Genomic DNA, 18,478 nt, shown 5'->3' with positions numbered 1-18,478 from the left:
TACAATACTAAGTCCAACCACGTGGTGACGCTAAAGTCCTATCTAGGTGGAGCGCCCTGTAAGGGCGGTAGTAGGTGGCCTGGAATGTAAGGTGTGACCGCTGGTGATGAGTGTTTCCCAAATCTTTGGAAGCTTGGTTGGTTTCTGAAAGCTGCTGCTGCTTTCAGAAAGATCAGCTCCCTCCTCTCTCTTTCTTGAATTTGCTGTGGTGGAGCATGGTGGTTTTCTTCCATGATACTCTGTGGGTGGTGTCCAAAACATGGTCAGCCAAGCCTGAATGGCCATAGTTGTGTTTACAGATGTAAGACTTGTGTTCCTCCAGGTGGATGGATGCTGATCTGCCTGTCTGTTCAAAGTACGCCAGCTTACAGGAACAGGGTACTTTGTAAACTCCAGGCAGCGAGAGAGGAGGGAGCTGATCTTTCGTAGAACGGATAAGGGTAGCAAGTTTGTGGTAGGGCTTATATGCTGTGTGTAGGTTGTACTTTTTTAGTATCTTGGCTATTTTTTCAGATGTGCCACGGATGTAGGGTATGGTGATGGCATTTTTAAAATCTTGTTGACGGGGAATGGGGGAGGAACTGATTATTTTTTTGATACTGTGTTCGCTGTAGCCATTGGAGAGGAAAGTGTTGTGTATGTGGTTAAGCTCAGTAGTAAGGGCGGTTCCACTCGAACAAAGATTGTAGGTTCTCTTAGTAAGAGTTTTGATGATGCCATATTGTTGTGAGGGGTGGTGGTGGTGGGAGAGTTTGTTAATGTATCTGCCTTCTTGTGTGGGTTTTCTGTATACAGTGAAGGCAAGTGTATCATTAGGCAGGCGTGTGACTAAGGAAGGTGTCTTGGAAGGGTAAACAGTTGTTCTTTTTCTTTTCCATAGTAAACTGGATTCTTGGATGTAAGCTATTAAGATGACTGAGGAAGGAGTCTAACGTGTCTGGGCCATGAGGCCAAATAGAGAACACATCATCTACATATCTTAGCCAGATAGAAGGTTTGAGTGGTGCTGAGTCTATGGCTCGTTTTTCGAAATCTTCTATATAGAAATTGGCAAGGGGGTGAGAGGGGGGAACCCATGGCAGTTCCCTCTATCTGCTTGTAGATTTTGTTCTTCCAAGAGAAATACCCAGAGTTAATGGCAAAGGAAAAGAGATCTAAGATGTCAGAGGGAAAAACGTTTTCTAAGAGAGATAAGGTGTCAGTTAAGGGAATATTGATAAACAAAGAGGAGATATCAAAGCTTACCAATATGTCTGCCTTATTCAAGGTTAAATTTTCTGTGAGGGCTTTAAAGTGGGTTGAGTTTTTTATATAGGAAGTGGACCTTCCGGTTTGGGGGGTCAGAGAGTTGGACAACTGTTTAGACAGTCTGTAGCAAGGTGCATTGGTGGCATCTACGATAGGTGTGAGTGGGGAATTGGGTTTGTGGATTTTTGGTAAACCGTGTATATTCAGGGGAGATGGGAGCGGAAAGGTTTAAGTTTTTTCGTGACGTCAGGGGGCCAGGAGGTGGTATACCATTCAATCCCACAGATGTATTGACATTGAGGTTCTGTAATAGACTAGTTACCTCTACTTCATTCATCACAATTCCAGTATAAGCTGTTGGTTCTTCCATTCCTGCAAAGTCACCACCTGGATGATATACTCTGGCAAAGTGCTCGCTCAGTAATTCCACAACATCGACTGATTCGGTTACCTCCCTACCCTCAGCATTTTTTAAGATCATTCTACCATGAGCATTTTTCCTTTTACTTGCAACATATTGAAAAAACTGTTTGGGATTCTCTTTAGCCTGCATGGCCAATTTCCTTTCGTAATCTGCTTTTGCTTTTCTTACCACCCTTGTTACCATCCTGGCCTGAGCTTTATACTGTTCCTGCACCTGATGGTCACCCTTCTCCTTAAATTCCCTCCACAATTGTTTCTTGTTTTGCAACTCAAGCTTAATAGTGTTATTCATCCATTTAACCCCTACTTGATTTATTATTCGGACTCTTGGTATACAGTCAACCATTGCCTCCTGCAAACAGTTCTTAACCACCTCCCATGCACTATCAACATCCAGCCCTTGCAGTTTTACATGCCATGCCATTGACCCAAGCACACACCTAAGCTTGTCATACTTACCAGCCCGGTAATTCCACATGTACCCTGTCTTAATTGTAAATTCGACTCCTTTAGCCACCTCCCAAGTCATGACCTTATGGTCACTCTCACCAATTGGTGGCAACATGGTCATGTTCGTTACAGCTACATTCTCAGTTGCAATTACTAGGTCCAGCACTCTCTGCCCCCCTGGTATTTTTCAATTCATGTTGCCGTAGATAGTTGTCCCTTAATAACTGCATAAAATCCAATTCCTTCCTCCCATGTGCCCTCTCCTCTTTCCAGTCAATGTTACCATAATTGAAATCACCCATAATAATTACCCTCCTTCCACTCATTTCTTCTATTTGCTTATGCATACTATCCCCATCATCCACTCCATCACCCGGTCTATAGCAGCACCCAATTGTATATTTTGTTCTGCTAGATTCTATCTCACACCAAACAGCCTCAAATGTGCTTTTTTCCCCATCCTGCAGTTCAACTTCTATACTCCTTGGCTGAAGCTCATCAGCTATCATCAATAACACTCCTCCCCCCTTTTTATTCACCCTGTCACTCCTGAACACGCTATACCCATCGCATTCAATCCCACTAGCTTTATCATCTTCATGTCAGCCATGTTTCACTAATACCGACAACCTGTGGCCTGGAAGTGCCAACCATGGCCAAAAACTCTTCCTTCTTGTTCCTAATACTCCTGGCATTAGTGTACATGAATCGCAGAAGCCCATTTGTCCCATCCCTACTTTGATGCCTTATACTAACTATCCCATTCTGATTTGTTGTCCGTCGTACTCGCCTGGGCATAATATACTCATTCATACACTTAACTGCCCCCCCCCCTCCCCTAAAGTCTGCATATCTAGTTTCCCTGAGTCTGTACATCCACTTCCACATCATTCATCAACACTCTTTCAAGTCTCTGTACACCAACTCCATTCAAATGTAACCCATCCATCTTATATAAGTCCTTTCGCCCATCGAACTCATTCCAAACATCTACAAATTCCACACCATTCTCCATGCATAACCCACGCATAAAGTCATTGGCAATTATGGCCCTCCTTCTAAACACTTCGCTGTCATACCGCGGTAAGATACTCACCATCCTAACTCTCTCACTCTTCTCTTTTGCTACCTCAAATAACTCCCTCACATCCTCTATCATTTCCATTTTGTCCTCTTTCAAATCATTCATTCCTGCCACGATTATCATCTCTTTCACCCTCTGTTTTTGCAGTCGAATAGATTCGCTGACGTCCTTTATGCTCGCACCCGGCTGGTACGACTTCGTTAAACTCTCAATTATTACGCCTCTTAATAGCGAATCCCCATACAGCACTCGCTCCTTCATTTTATTGACGTTTACGAACATTCTATTATTTGCCGTCACAGACTTCCGCCGGTTATTTGTCGGTACGTTCAACACACATTTTTCCATACGCTCCAGTTGTCTTTTGGCTCTGCGTATCGCGCCATTCAAACGGGCAATTTCGCTACTCGCATTTATCTCACCATTTTCATTATTGATCAAATCATCCATTCTTTCTGTGTTTCTACCTTCATTTACACTTTCAGCGACGCTCTCACACCTATTTGGCACTACCACGCAATTCTCTAGCACGCTGCCATTTTCTACATTCTGACTATCGTTAACGATATCGGTCTCGACACACAAAACACGCTTGAAGTCCTCATTCTCTTTACACTTTCTACACATATTAACTCCACTATCACTTTCTAACCAGACTCCCACCGCTCTTCGCAAGGCATGCATCTCACAGACAGCACGTTGCGTAAATTCGTTTACATCAAAACTCTTAAACAAACCTTAAACTTAAACTAGAGGAACTTGTTCTCTGCCTTTCTTTGACTGGTTCCCAAATTAGTTGATCTCTCTCTCTCTCTCTGGTATGGGCATGTGGGTTTTTCTCCTGTAAACTAAAAAAAAAAAATCAACTGTAGAACCTACACTATTTCAGACAGTAACATTTTGTGTTTGGGACCATGATATGGTGGCACTTTTTTGATGTATACCATGATTGGCTACCAATCTCCATTGGTAGCCAATCCATTCCAGTGGAGATTGAACTGCTCACTCTATGTTGAAAAGTTATATATGGCTGAAATAGCCATGCCTACTTCCTATAATGGAATAAAAGGCATTAGCTGATGTTCGATGTTAATATTAAGAATTATTTTATATAAGAATTGGAATCTTTGTACTTTTTAGTGAAATGAATTTTCACAAAGTGAAAAATTTTAAAAATTCAAAAAAGCCCAAACTGTTTGCACACACATTAAAAAAAAAAAAAAAAAAGATTTTTCATAGCATTTTTGTGTAGTTATAATTTTACAATCTGTCATGCACAATGGTCAAATGTAAAGCTGTTTTGTCATATATACTGTTAATATACTTTTATTTTCCTGAATTTTGCTCTTAAAATTGTCCATTTGAAATGGCATATACATCCAATTCTCCATTTACACAGTAGATAGGTTCTAGAAAAATCTGTGTAAATGAAAACCATGCAAAAAAGAATACTGTGCATATGAAAAAATAGAAGAATATTCCAAATGTGAAAACCCGATATGAACAATAAGTTATTTTCAAACAAAACATGAAAATCATTGAAAAAAAAAAGATTTAATTTTAATGGAATATTTTTTATTTTATTTTAAATACTTATTTAAAGTATATACATATGTATCTTTCTTAAAGAAAATAGTGTGCACTAATTCTAAAAACAGAAATTCTAAAAGGTCCAAACACACCTGCACATGTGGTTTAAATTTTATTCGCCGTCACTTTCTGATAGTAGCTGCTTTCTTTTGTGAGAGACTGGAATTAAATCACTTCATCACTCGAAACACTTTGGCTGTCCTGTTTATACTGCAATGAAAAAATATAAATTAGCACTAATTTTCAATAATTATTTTTTTTATATATTTTTTTTTTAAACCACAAACTCTGTAATTAATTGCTGATATCCGGTTTTGACTAGATCTTTGTATAATTCATATTGTGCTAAACATGACTTCAGTTCACGTTTAAACTGTTCAGTTCATTCAGTATTTGGGTCATTAAGAAAATGACTGCAATTTACTAGCCATTTGAAGCCCTTCTTTAATTAATCTTGCAGTGAGTGGAATCTCTTCATCATCATCATCACTTTTTTTCTTTTTCACACATTCTGGCCAAGTAGCTTTCCATTGTGCATTTAAAGTTGATGGTTTCAATTCTGATAATGCCGACTTTGCAAGTTGGATGCAATTCAAAATAGAAAATTTCTTCCACACATCAATAACTGTTAGTAGATTATTCTTATCTAGTTTATCCAAAATGTATTGGAATGTTCTTCTTATTTAGTAAGTTTTGAAGTTAGCGATCACACCCAGATCTAGATAAAGAATGCAGATACTATCAGGTTGTATTAAGGATGTTGTATTAGGTAGCAGAAAACAAAATTCCACATTTGGGTGTTCTAAAACAGGATGGCCAGGTGCATTGTCTATAATCAATAAAACTTTAAAGTCCAGATTTTTTTTTTTTACCATCAAACAGCATTTAACTTCTGGAACAAAACGTTGAACCATTCATTTTAAATTTCTTCCAGCGTACTGGTAATGTGTTAAAATCCTCACCTTTCATTGCATTACCTGTGGTCTTAGACACGAACTCTATTGCATGAACAAAACACAAGACTTGTAACAATAACACACTGAGCCAGAGCTATCTGTTCTGATGATACTGTTCTTACCACTGAACATGCCTATCTTCCACCCCCCCCCCCTTTTTTTTTTTAAGCCAATGGTTATAATTCCTCCAAATCCCCCCCCCCCCAAAAAAAACTAATATACAAGGTCACAATAAAAACTTACTATTCCATACATTCAAAACACATCTGAAAAGATATGCAGTACTTAATAAATACAATATTTATGCCACATTCAAACTGGCAACCCTCTTCCTTTCACCTAAGGACAAGCTCATTCCTTTTTCATATTCAGGAGTATATGAAGTGCCCTGTATCTGTGATCGGACTTACTATGGACAAACAAGATCTGTTGACACCTCAGTGAACATAAATACATTCAGCACTATCGTTAGTCCCAGTCAGGACTGGCAGACCATGTCTTGGATACCTCTTCACAGAGGATTAGATGGAAGAAAACAAAAATGCTACAAAGAAGTCATCACAAGTCAGATGTTTTTGGAATCAGCAGCAGCTTTAGAACATTCCCCAAACTGCAGGAAGTATGGCTGTATCAGTTTACCAAAACTCTGGGAGACTCATTTTAAGATCGAATTGTTGACCTCTCTCTCAGAAAGAGCGAGAGAGTGTATCCAATAATAGATGGCACTAATTAGGACTTCAGTTCTTTTGTCTGTTACAGTTTTAAACTGTTCCCCATGTTTACTAATTGTTATTGTTTGTATACTGTGACAAATTGTCTCTGAAGATGAATAAGAAACTAATGAAGTATCCTCAACTAAATGAATAAAGTTTATTTTTCTTATTAGTATTGTTGTGAATTATGAGGGCTTTCTGAAAATTAAAGTAGCATTTTTTTCCTTAATAATAGTAAAAGAGAATGAAATTTAACATGGTGGACAGATAGATCCATTAATAATGTTCAAGAAGACCACCATTACCATATGGCACTATTGTCACCTAAATTTCAGTTGCAAGTTGGCAGCTACAGTGTGAGTGTAGTCCAAAACAGGTGTAACTGTAAGTACAAATGATTATAAAAATTAAAAACAGGTAAAATACAAACATCTGAAAAATATTATTTCTTTACATAATCCCTTTCAGCATTTATATACAGGTCCTGTTACTTTATCAGTCCTTCAAACCAATAGCATAGAATTCTTGTCTGTTGTCTCAGCCAACCTCATTTTCAATCTCCTGATTTTCAGTAAAATGTTTGCCACAAAGGTGCTGTTTCAGTAGGCAAAACAGGTGAAAGTTGCTTGTGGTGATGTGAAAGCTCCAAGGTAGATATTGAAGGAGTTCTCACTGAAGTTCTTAAATCTCTCCAGGATTGCTGGCTCACGGATGGCCAATCTATGGCGCATGCGCCCAAAGTGGTGCATCGGATGATTACAAGTGGTGCATTGGACCCCAATGATGATGATAATAATAAACAAAAAAGTAAGCCTATTTATGCAAAAAAAATATTAACCAGAAACCGATTTGTAGGGGGAAAAAAGGCTGAAACTTAATAATTATTTTTAGTGACTTTGTCTCATGCACATCTTTCGCACATTCACTTGTCTGATCCTGAGGCAACAGTGGTGCGTCACAGGTTTTTGTCAGTCAGTTTACAATTGATACGCATGCGCTATGGAGTTGTGCTTTGTTCGTCCCTTGAACATTTGTGGTTTTGTACTTTTCAAATATAATATTAACCAGAAACCGATTTGTAGGGGGAAAAAAGGCTGAAACTTAATAATTATTTTTAGTGACTTTGTCTCATGCACATCTTTCGCACATTCACTTGTCTGATCCTGAGGCAACAGTGGTGCGTCACAGGTTTTTGTCAGTCAGTTTACAATTGATACGCATGCGCTATGGAGTTGTGCTTTGTTCGTCCCTTGAACATTTGTGGTTTTGTACTTTTCAAAAAATCAAGCCTTTCTGCATTCAGTTACCCATCACAGTGCAAAAGAAAATGAGCAAAAGGAAAACAGAAGGTGATAGTAAACGTGAATTGATTTTATTAAACATGTCTATAACAACATATTTTTAAAGAGATACAAGAGTTGTATGGCACATCTGAACTCATATGTGAAAATATTGGCACATGGAAAGTAAAAGGTTGGCCACCCCTGCTGTAGCTTTATGCAGGAGTAATACTCCTCTTTTCAGTACACCTGGATTTCAGCAAATAGCAGCCTGAAGCTTCAATAAAATTTGGTACAATGTACCAAATTTTATTCAACAGTACAATGTGGTATTTATATTTTCACCATGTTTCTGAAAATGGGCAGCAGTATTCTCTGGGAATTCCAACAAGACCACAAGCATACACTTTCCTACTGATAGCATAACCTTGAATTTCTTGTTTGCCAGTGAAGTGGGATGTTTCCATTGCATTAAAGCATTCTTTGATTCGGGTTGGTTGTGGAGAACCAACATTTCATTATTTTTATAAAGATTCTTGTTTAACATGTCTTCTCTTTCATCAGCTTATCAGAAGAGATTTTGCATGGCCAGACTTAGTTCATTTTGTGTGTGCAATTTCCATTCTTCCAAACTTTTTGGTGAATACTAGTAAAAGGTATATGATATTTTTTTTACCTCCATTTCAATTTCAGCAACATCTTTATCATCATCATCATCAAATTCCTGACATGTACCCTCAAGATGTATACAGAATATTATGATAGTACTACGTGAAGAACTTACGTCATTACTAACTTCCAATCAACAGTTTTCTACTAAATTAATCTCTTATCTATCAAGACTCCAACATTATCAGATCTTATATTTCTGTCTTCTAAGGCACTTTTTACTGTATCAATCCACCTATATCTTGATCTTCCTCTGGGTTTTTTCCTTACCAATCTAGCAGACAGCACCTAGTGAGTGCATCTAGTGTGAATGAATTCAAGGGTAGGTATGATAGCTGGGTTGGGTAATTTACAGCCTCCCTCGATGAGTCCTTGACTCCCTGGAGGTCTCAGATAATAATAATAATCTGTATTTAAGTTTTGTAGACCTGAAAAATGCATATGACAAGGTGCTAAGAGAAAAGCTATTCATTACACTACAGATGTGTGGTGTCAGTGGGACATTATATCAAACAATACTTAGCCTTTATTTGAGTTGTAGGTCAGCAGTTAGAATTGAAGGAAGTAGAGGAAGATGGTTTAACAACGGCTCAAACCCATATCAGTCAGGGCCTCTTTGATGGCTGCATGTAGAGCAGTTCTACATGCAAAGAGGGTGTGTGAGAGGTAATCATCCCAGTTCGATATTTGACTGCTAGCTAGTTTGGAGAGTCTGTTTGAGGGTTCTGTTCATCCTCTCACACATTCCGTTGCCTTGGGGGGTGATAAGGACTGGTGAATAGTTTTTTTTATTTTCAGCAATTTGCACAACTGAAGCATGACTTCAGCTGTGAAGAGTGAGCCTTGGTCTGAAAGGAGAGTTTGGGGGGTTCCATATCTGGAGATAATTAATTTGAATATTTGTTTGCCACGGTTTGTGCAGTTTGGTCCGTCATAGCTGTGGCCTCTGGGAATCTGGAGAACATGTCAATCACAACTAATATATATTTATTTCCCTTCGAACTAGTTGGAAGAGGACTAATGATGTCCATTGCCACAGCTTGAAAAGGATGCGTGGGGATTGGGAAAGGCTGGAGGGGGGGGGGGCTTTCCACCACGGTTTGACCTTTTCTGACACAATAGGCATGAGGACACATAAGCCTCAACATCCTCCCTGCATTCCCTTCCAATCCACCTATATATGTCTATCTTTTATTCTATTCCAGGTTCTAAAAAACCCCTGATGACCTGCCAAATTCGCATCATGAAAGGTATGTAGCACCCAAGGAATCATGACTGTCGGAACTAATATTTTTTCTTTCCATTTTCCAGTGATGCCTTGTTTTGATAACAGAAGACCATCACTGTGTATGTGTAATGTATGGAGAAACGAATGTTCTCCTGTGAGTTTCTCACCTTTCAAAGCCTTTTGATATACTCCCTTCCATACTGGGTCTTGTTTTTGGGCCTCTACGATGATGGATTTTCCCCAGTTTTGAAGATGTGGGGGTTTGTTCTTGTCGTCTTCCATCCCTTCAGTTTTGTGTATTGAGTTGATTATCCCACTATCTGAACAGTCGTTCTCCTCTGGCTCAGTGTCTAATTATCTGGATAGGTAATCTGCAACTACGTTGTTTTTTCCTGGGATGTAATTTATTTCAACTTGAAACTCTTGCATCTCCAGAGCCCATTGAATAATCCTTTGATTCTTATCTTTCATGGAGGATAGGAAAGATAGAGGTTTGTGATCGGATCTTAGGATGACTTTCTGTCCCAACAACATATACTTAAACTTTCTGAGGGCATGCACAATTGCCAGTGTTTCTTTCTCAATAACTGAATAATTCTTTTCGGAGGTTGAGAGTTTCCTGCTGAGGAAAGCAATAGGCCTAAATTCTTCCCCCTCTTGTTCTACGACGGATGCAATGGTGTCATTTGTGGCATCCACTGAAATGTAGAATGGTTTTCCAAGTTTAGGGTAAGTGAGGACAGGCGATTTAGTCAGGGCCAGGTTCAAGGATTGGTAGGCATACCTTTGTTCCTTCCCCCAAGAAAACCACTCCCTTTTTGGCTAATTTTACAATAGGTTCCATCAATTTTGAGCACTCAGGAATGAATTTTCTGTAGAAATTTATCATTCCTAAGTACCTCTGAACCTGTCTTTCAGATCTGGGGATTCTTGCCTTTAATATGGCAGTGACGTTCTCTTGAGTGGGGACTATTCCAGCCTCACTTACAACATCCCCCAGATACTCAATTTCCTTCATGAAGAAAAGAACCGACATATTGATCATTTCAAAGAGAGTTGTGCCTTGCTCATCCTGTTTAGAACACCCAGTAGGATTTCTTTGTGTGTTTTTAAGTCTGGAGAGTAGATTAACAAGTCATCTTGGAAGCATATGACTCCCCTCCCTAACATGTCTGAGAGAACAGAGTTCATTAGACACTGAAAACTCATGGCTGAGTTTCTGGCTCCCTGAGGAAGTCAACAAAGTTGATACTTTTACCATCATGTGGTGAAGGCAAAGTATTTCCTGTCTAAGGGGAATCTGAAAATAGCCAGAGTTCAGGTCTAATTTTGAGAAGTATCTTGCTCCCTCCAGACCTATTAACAATTCTTCAATGTTGCATAGAGCTTGGTGACCTTGTTAACTTCATGTAAATCCAGTATAAATCTCAGACTTCCATTAGGTTTCTCCACCGATATGAAGGGCTGTTCCATCGGGAATTTGATTTTTCAATGATGCCAGCCTTTTCATAGTCCAGGTATTTAAGGGGGGGGGTCTGATATTGTTTAACATACTCAGGTGACTCTGTTGTGATCTGGATAGCATGTTCTACCTTGTTAGTGCAGGACAGTGAATTAATATCCTCTGTAAAAACACTAGGATAATGCTGGAACATCAAATGAATAAACTCTTCGATCTCTATCTTATCTTGTTCAGACCTCGATGAGCTGATGGCATCGAGTAACAACTTCCCTTTTCTAACACTTAGTTCCTCTTCTGAATTTATTACTTCTATTTCTAGTGCTTCACGCACTCTCCTTTCATTCCTTGTCTTAAATTTTGGTTGATACTTCTTTCCACACAGTGATATAGTTCCTGTGGTAAAATCGCGCATGAATTGGTGTTTCTCTAGGAAATCAAGACCCAAAATGATTTGGTCCCTTGTGTCAGCAACCTCCAGGAGAACAAGGAGATCATATGAGAAATCCACTGGAAAACAGGGTATGGAGAGTCTTCCCTTCACCTCTGCTGTTGCTACATTTTGCATCTTGTAGGTATTGTGACTCAGTGAATCTGGCCCATTTCCTTTTTTCTGTGGGATATCTTGTAGAAGGGGATTTATTCCTTTATAATGATTAGCATATTTTATCAAATCAGGATCTGTTGTCTGTTTTATATCTGACATAAGGGTTTCCTTTCCCTTCTCTCTGTACCACTGGTGATCCTCTATCCTTGCCTTTTTATTCAGTAAGACTTTATTGCCATTGAGGAGCTCTTGACAATCAGTATCTCTGTCATGTGAGCGTTCTAAATTGTACTTGAGAATTGAAGAGGAGGAGACTACAGTATTGCAGTCTTGCATTAATAATTGTCTCATGGAAGAAACCTGGGTCATTTCTTCTAATATCCTTTCTCTTTCCCTGGCTAAATTATAACACCCAAGTTTTTAGCTCGCTTTATGTAGCTTACTTCCCTTAATTTGTCATGTAATCCCAATCTAAACTGTTGGAAGGTGATCCATTAATCACCTTCCAACAGTTTCTCAATCCATAAGAACTTGTTGGGGGTTTACAGTTCGGAAGAATTCACTAGCTTCCATTCTCATACTGGAAGTAACAGCCAGATTAATCTATCAGCTTCAAACTTTAATCCTATAATGCTAATTCTAAAATAATCTTTTTCTTTGCCTGATTCTGCTTCATAACCTGCTCACTGTGATTCACTTAAATTTATTTTTTTTTTATTATTAAGGTTTTAAGGATTACTTCCTCTTCTACTATCACACAAGAATTCAATCACTTAATTTATATTAGTGAAATCACATCCTGTCGACTGCGCCATTTTGTTGGAACGTCCTACCTTGCTGACTGTTCCAATTATGTTGGCTTGTTATTCTTATCTTTGCCTCTTTATTTTCCAGTTTTACTTGGTTAGTTGTTGATTGATGCTCATCTGAATATAAAGTATTTATATTATACTGCACCACCCTATATTCAGATTAGTCTAAATAACATAGAGGAATCAATCATCAACTATACTTATAGTATCGCTTTATCTTCAGGCCGAGGTTATCAATAGCATTTAAGGCTTCCGCAAAGGTCCGATTAATTTTATGAGCAATGCAATGAAAGAAAATCGGGCAAACACCAAGTTTAATTCAACAAAAGAAAACATTTAATGTGGAAAAGTACCATATATATACATTGAAGTATAACTATCTGCAAAAGATTATCCAATTAAAATATTATAAGAATTCGCATTTAGACATTAATAACTTCTCAATTAGGTTTGAGGATCATGACTAATGTTAACAATTCTTAAAGCATTAGTATTTCTCTCTATCCAGTTGGATGAATCATATCATAAATATATTAGCTCAGTTTAAAGTATTCAGAATAATTACAATCCATAAATTATCAAACGTTCATTTATCAGTTCTTTATGTTCAGTCAAACAAGTTGAAAATAGTTCTTAGAGTACCTTCCAAATGTTACAATAATTAATCTTATGACAGGCTACACTAAATTCCTTATCAATCAGCAAACATTTAATAGAACAATATGAGACTTAATATTTCGAGGGGAGAGTACTTTAGTACATCTAACATCCGACTATTAATCGACATAACACCACAGCTAAGGTCAAAATATATCTGACGGAGTTAACAGTTATAGCTTCACAGGTTACAGAAAGGACAACTCTTACCAGGTTACTGCTTTTACACATCGAATTCGCAAAGGCACATTTGAAATTCTTGTTGACTTTTACTTTATGGCAACACAATTCTAAAGAAATCTTGCACTGTAATAACTGAGTTATAGACACAGAAATACACAAGTCTTGATGCACTAGGTTTCAGTTATTTACTAATTCCTTATTTTCTTCTATGTATTAACTTCAGTTCTGCACTATTCTTTTACAAACCATTTGGAAAATATTGTAGTATCAGAACTCCCATAGAAGTAATTCACGATGCCTATTAATTTCTGGTCCTTTCGTAGTCGATTTACGCCATATATCAACTCCCCCTCTGTTACACACCACCGGTCTCTGCTGTCTCTAAGCTTTCTCCCTTACTCGCTTTCTTTTTCCAATCAACTATATTCCTTCTTCCCGCCAAAATCCGGTTCTAACCAGTTCAGTTTATATCCACTGGCTTCTCTCTTTATACACAGTAGCTCGTGTTCTCAGCACGAGCTAACTAAAATAAACTCCGTTTCTCCTTCAGCAGCCAATCAAATGCAATCAGAAGAATTACATAAAATCACTCTTACATACAGAAATAAAAAAGATATATCACAATTCATATAATTTTTATAGAACAAACTAAATATAATGAATGACATTCTTATATAGAGTGTTTTCATTACTATTATATATTCTAAGATTAAATAATTAATAACAAACAAAACTCAAAGCATTTATATGAATAATATATTACAAGCAAGAGACTAACAACAAATAATATTTACAAGTCTTGCTTATGACATGGTGGATTATGTTAAATGTGAATGAAGTATTACAATATATAAAATATCTTCATTCACAATTTAACAATGTGCTCCACTGGACTGGCAGCTATCATTCCTCCACTTTCTGTTGCACCCTTTAATACAAGAGCAGGAGCTACACATCATCCATTTATCGTGCAACTGCAAACGCACTGAACCTGCTTTTCTTCTTCCTCTTTTATTCCGTATAACTCCATCCTCTGGAATGGCCTACCATAAGAAGTATTTTCAAACTACATCCTGCAACTATTCCAAAAAAAATTGTCTCACCTGCACCCCAGACACGGCACCATTGTTGCCATAGGCCCTGCCTCTTGTGTATGGAATCAGTATATTAAAAAAAAAAAAAAAAAATCCAGGTACTTTTTTTACTTAAGTTGGGCATAAGAAGATTTAAGTTTTTTAAAAAAATAAAACAGATATTTTTGTTTGATTTTTTTTTCTTGTTTATGATTTGAAGTTTTTACCTTTTTCCAATATTTGCAATAACAAAAAAAAAATAATATTAATGCATGAAAAATTCATCTGTTTCTGTATCCTTAAATGGTGAACAGAAATTGTTCTTTCAGAAGAGAGTTTGTAAATTACTTCTTGGTTTGGGAGAATTTGGTGGCATGTCACATCAAAATGCATCATTGAAGTGTCCTAGCTGATATTTCATGTTGATAACCACCCAGTTATGTATTTTTTTTAAGATTTGGTTATTGCTAGACTTTTATTTGTGTAGTTAATATATCGAGTCTCCAATCAACAGGCTGATGTTTTAAATCTCACTGGATGTTTGTGATTGTCTTTAGGTGAGGTGTGAGAGCACTACCCTATTCTACCCCTCACACACACACACACACACACACACACACACACACACACACACACACACACACCTGCTAATCAAAGGCTGGAAGTGGCTTAAAAATTTTCATGTTTGGTCTCTAGAGCAGTTTCTGGATTATGTAAAAAATACAAAAAAAAATGTAAAATTAATAAAAATAGGAAAAAATCTTCAGTTTACCTATATATTCCTTTATGTGCCATAGGTTTACAACTTTCTGGGGAAGTGAGGTATGTAAAAAAAAAGAAAACAAGTTATTTGTAACATTCTAAGACAAATATCATTAAAATGAAAACTCTCTCTCTCTCTATATATATATAGTATAATTAATGATTTTTTCATAATTTTCTGATCATTGCAGAAAAGCTCCGTAATGATGCTGAATTAATTTACAAATCAAATGCTGAGTAAGTATGTGAATGCCATGATATATTTAATGCCTGTACAACATTGTTTAGAAGTTATTATTTGTTCTTTTTAAAAATAATATCGAGAATATGTTTTAAATAAGTCATTTCTGGATAAATTTACTTTTCATTGTATCAGAAGTTTTTTTTTTATCATCTGAATATTTTCTATTAATCAGGAAACGTGAGTTGAATCATTTGTTTTAAATGAGACATTTTGAATATGTTCGCAGTTTTAGTTTTCTTTAAGTACAGTCAACTTCCAACCTCCTTGGACTGGAACTAAATGAAAATAATTGTATGTTAGAATTATAAGAGAAGAAAGAAGAAAAGAAACAAAGATTTAGCTCAGGTTGAAAAGCAAAAGAACATTGTAATTGTGTAATCTGTTGGTTAAAAATGAATGCAGTGTAATTAATGGGGAGAAAAAAAAGTATTGTATTGTTTGACCTTCCCTCTTTCTGTCTGACATTTGATAGTTACAAAATATCATTGGGGGGGAAAAAAGCAATATGAGCACTAATGATAAGAGGAAATAAAATTATATAAGAGCATGCCTTTAAGTAGCATAGTACCAAGGTAAGGAGGAGCAAAGCCATATCACATAATCACTGTTATTTTCTATGATTATTATATAAAAAAGAAAGAATGAGAAAATAGTTTTATATTTTTGGATAGATACCATACCAGTAATGCTGTGACAGGAGCGAGCTCATGTGGAGAGCTGCAATTGCAAATGATTCACTGAGTACGTTATATTAAGAGAAATTGTGCAGCACTGATGTTTAGGCTAATTTTGATGGTTGAATGGAATTTGCACCTGCAGCATGGATTATATTTGAATGCAGTTGGTGTGAGATGCTTCAAGAAATTGTATGAAAGAGTGAATGTGAATAGTAACTAGAGATCTCATTTGCATGCATTAAGTTAACAGGTTGCAATTGAGAGTATAATGGCAGAGTGTGAGACATTGACAATATGAGTAAGGAATGGCCACCATAAGTGAAGGAACTAGTTTAGAAAGAAAAGTGGAAACTGCAAAAATAGTGGAGAATTTGTTTAGGAATCAACTCCAGCTTCCTGTTTGTCAATTTGCCATGTTTTAAGAGTTTATTTAACACTTATCAGACCGGTGGTCAGCTATCACACATATACACTAATTCCAGAAGCATCATGAATAAAGGTGAGGAGATTTTAGCATGTAGATATAGTGGAACCATAATTATTGGCATTATAATGCCAATAATTATGGTTATGAGAACTGGCTGACAGAAGCAAATATCCTTGCAGGAATAGAATGTGATGGCTTCAGCATATTTGGGGGTACACAAGCTAGGAAGTGCTGGGGGGGGGAAGATATTGCTAATGATTGAAATCACTCATAATGATATAATAACTAGCATTATGAAGAAATTTAAAAATGGAGGGAAAGTTACATAAAATGCTTATTTGATGTAAAATTTTTGCCTAAGTGTCATGGGCATCTTCAGCACAGGATCATAGAATGTCAATTAAATAACAGACCATTCTAAAAAGCACCTCTCTAGTTAATGTAAGATAACTAAATACAGTCAATTTCCTAACTTTACAAAAAAAAAAAAAAAAAAAAAAACATAAATATAGCACTTTCTAAATCTTTTAATCTTTCCTATCTCACATAAAGGCGATAGACATATACCATCAGATCTGTTTAAGTTAGGACAATGAAGTAAAATTTCACACATTTCTTTATAAATACATTCTACAATGAAACGACTTTTATGAAGGACTTGTCTTGTTCCATTAAACTTTGTTTAGTGCATATAGTAAGCTCAGAAAGTCCAGATGGTTCAGGCTCATGGTATTTAATATATGACGTGTTCTTCTAGACAAAAAGTAGATCTTCTGGTCTGTCCAAAATAAGATAATCCACAAGAGCAAGGAAGCTGGCAGATGCCTGGAAAACCTAGAGGTGGAAGCTTGTCCTTAAGAGAAGCGAGAAAGGTGGAGATTTTTTTGATGGAGTGAAAGGCAACAAAAACATTCATTTGTTTTAAAACTTTTGCTCTGTGTTCAGAAATGTCTTGCACATAAGAAATATGAATGCAAGTTATTTCTTCTATAATGGAAATTTCTATAATGGTAGAGATAACATAACTGTTAAAAGATCTTTTGATGATAGAAACCATTTGATAAAAAGGCAGATTTAATATTTTGTAATTCTTTCATAAAAGTTCATAAAGAATGATCACAATGTGCTCAAATCTTAGTGGAATACTGTGAGTTGGTACTCCAACTCACAATATTCCATTATTGAAACAAACTATCATTATGGGTGATTTGAAGTAGGGATGTAGACTAGGGACAAGAAAGCAGGATGTGAGGGAACATTAATTTATAGAATTGCTCAGGGATAACTTTAGCAGCTTTAAGCAACATGTAATAGAAGGGACTCAGTATAAGACTGTTGGATCTATTAATATTGTGAATTATTTAATGTGAGAAGATTTATGATGAGGTTCAGTTAACAGCATAGATTGCACACCAAGACAGCAAAATCAAAGAGAATTTTATCACTATGTAGGAAGTAAAAGAAAGAATGTTCATGGAAATAAAAATAAATATGGATAGAACTTGACAGATGTACTAAAAATAGCTGAATTGTTAGGTGTTCATTTTAATAAGGTCTGCATTCCAAGTTGACTCATTAGCTCTTTGGATGCCAAAGTGGAAACTGCACAAAGCAGAAGTAAATACACCATCTGATCAAAAATATCCAGACACCTGTTCGTAGTAGTGGATATGGTTATATATTTCCTGTATAATATTATTAATTGCTACTCGTAAAATCTAGGGATATAAGTATGATTAGCAATATTGTTTCCGCTGTATGATTTGCATTCTTTAACCAGTTGTGTCTACCTATGATATAATAATCACAGTGAGGTTGGAAAGGACTGAAGCATTAGATGTTGATATTACTAATACTAACCAGCATTTAATGAACAGATCCATTAATTGTGTCTGCACAAAAACACATTTTGTGAGTTGGTACTAATCAGATGTATCAAAAAGTACTTTAATCTTAATTCTTAGTTATTTAATGCTACATCTATATAAGAACTTAA

General features: G+C 36.6%; 1 protein-coding gene across 3 annotated transcripts in view; it reads left to right on the top strand.

The window, feature by feature from the left end:
* Positions 1-18,478, top strand: part of LOC150106291 (uncharacterized) — a 224,772-nt gene that overhangs the window by 46,727 nt on the left and 159,567 nt on the right. For all 3 annotated transcript variants that reach the window (XM_090392309.1, XM_090392311.1, XM_090392310.1), the window contains exon 4: positions 15,326-15,371. In XM_090392309.1, coding sequence (XP_090248435.1) covers positions 15,326-15,371 — 46 coding nt within the window. The remainder of the gene's footprint in view (positions 1-15,325; positions 15,372-18,478) is intronic.

The sequence above is a fragment of the Typopeltis vanoorti genome, chromosome 5 (assembly GCF_054136105.1).
Source record: "Typopeltis vanoorti isolate ZY-2024b chromosome 5, IOZ_Tvanoo_1.0, whole genome shotgun sequence".
In the NCBI taxonomy this organism is placed as follows: Eukaryota; Metazoa; Arthropoda; class Arachnida; order Uropygi; family Thelyphonidae; genus Typopeltis; species Typopeltis vanoorti.
Note: the sequence above shows the minus strand (reverse complement) of the source record. Positions and strands in the feature narration are given on the sequence as shown.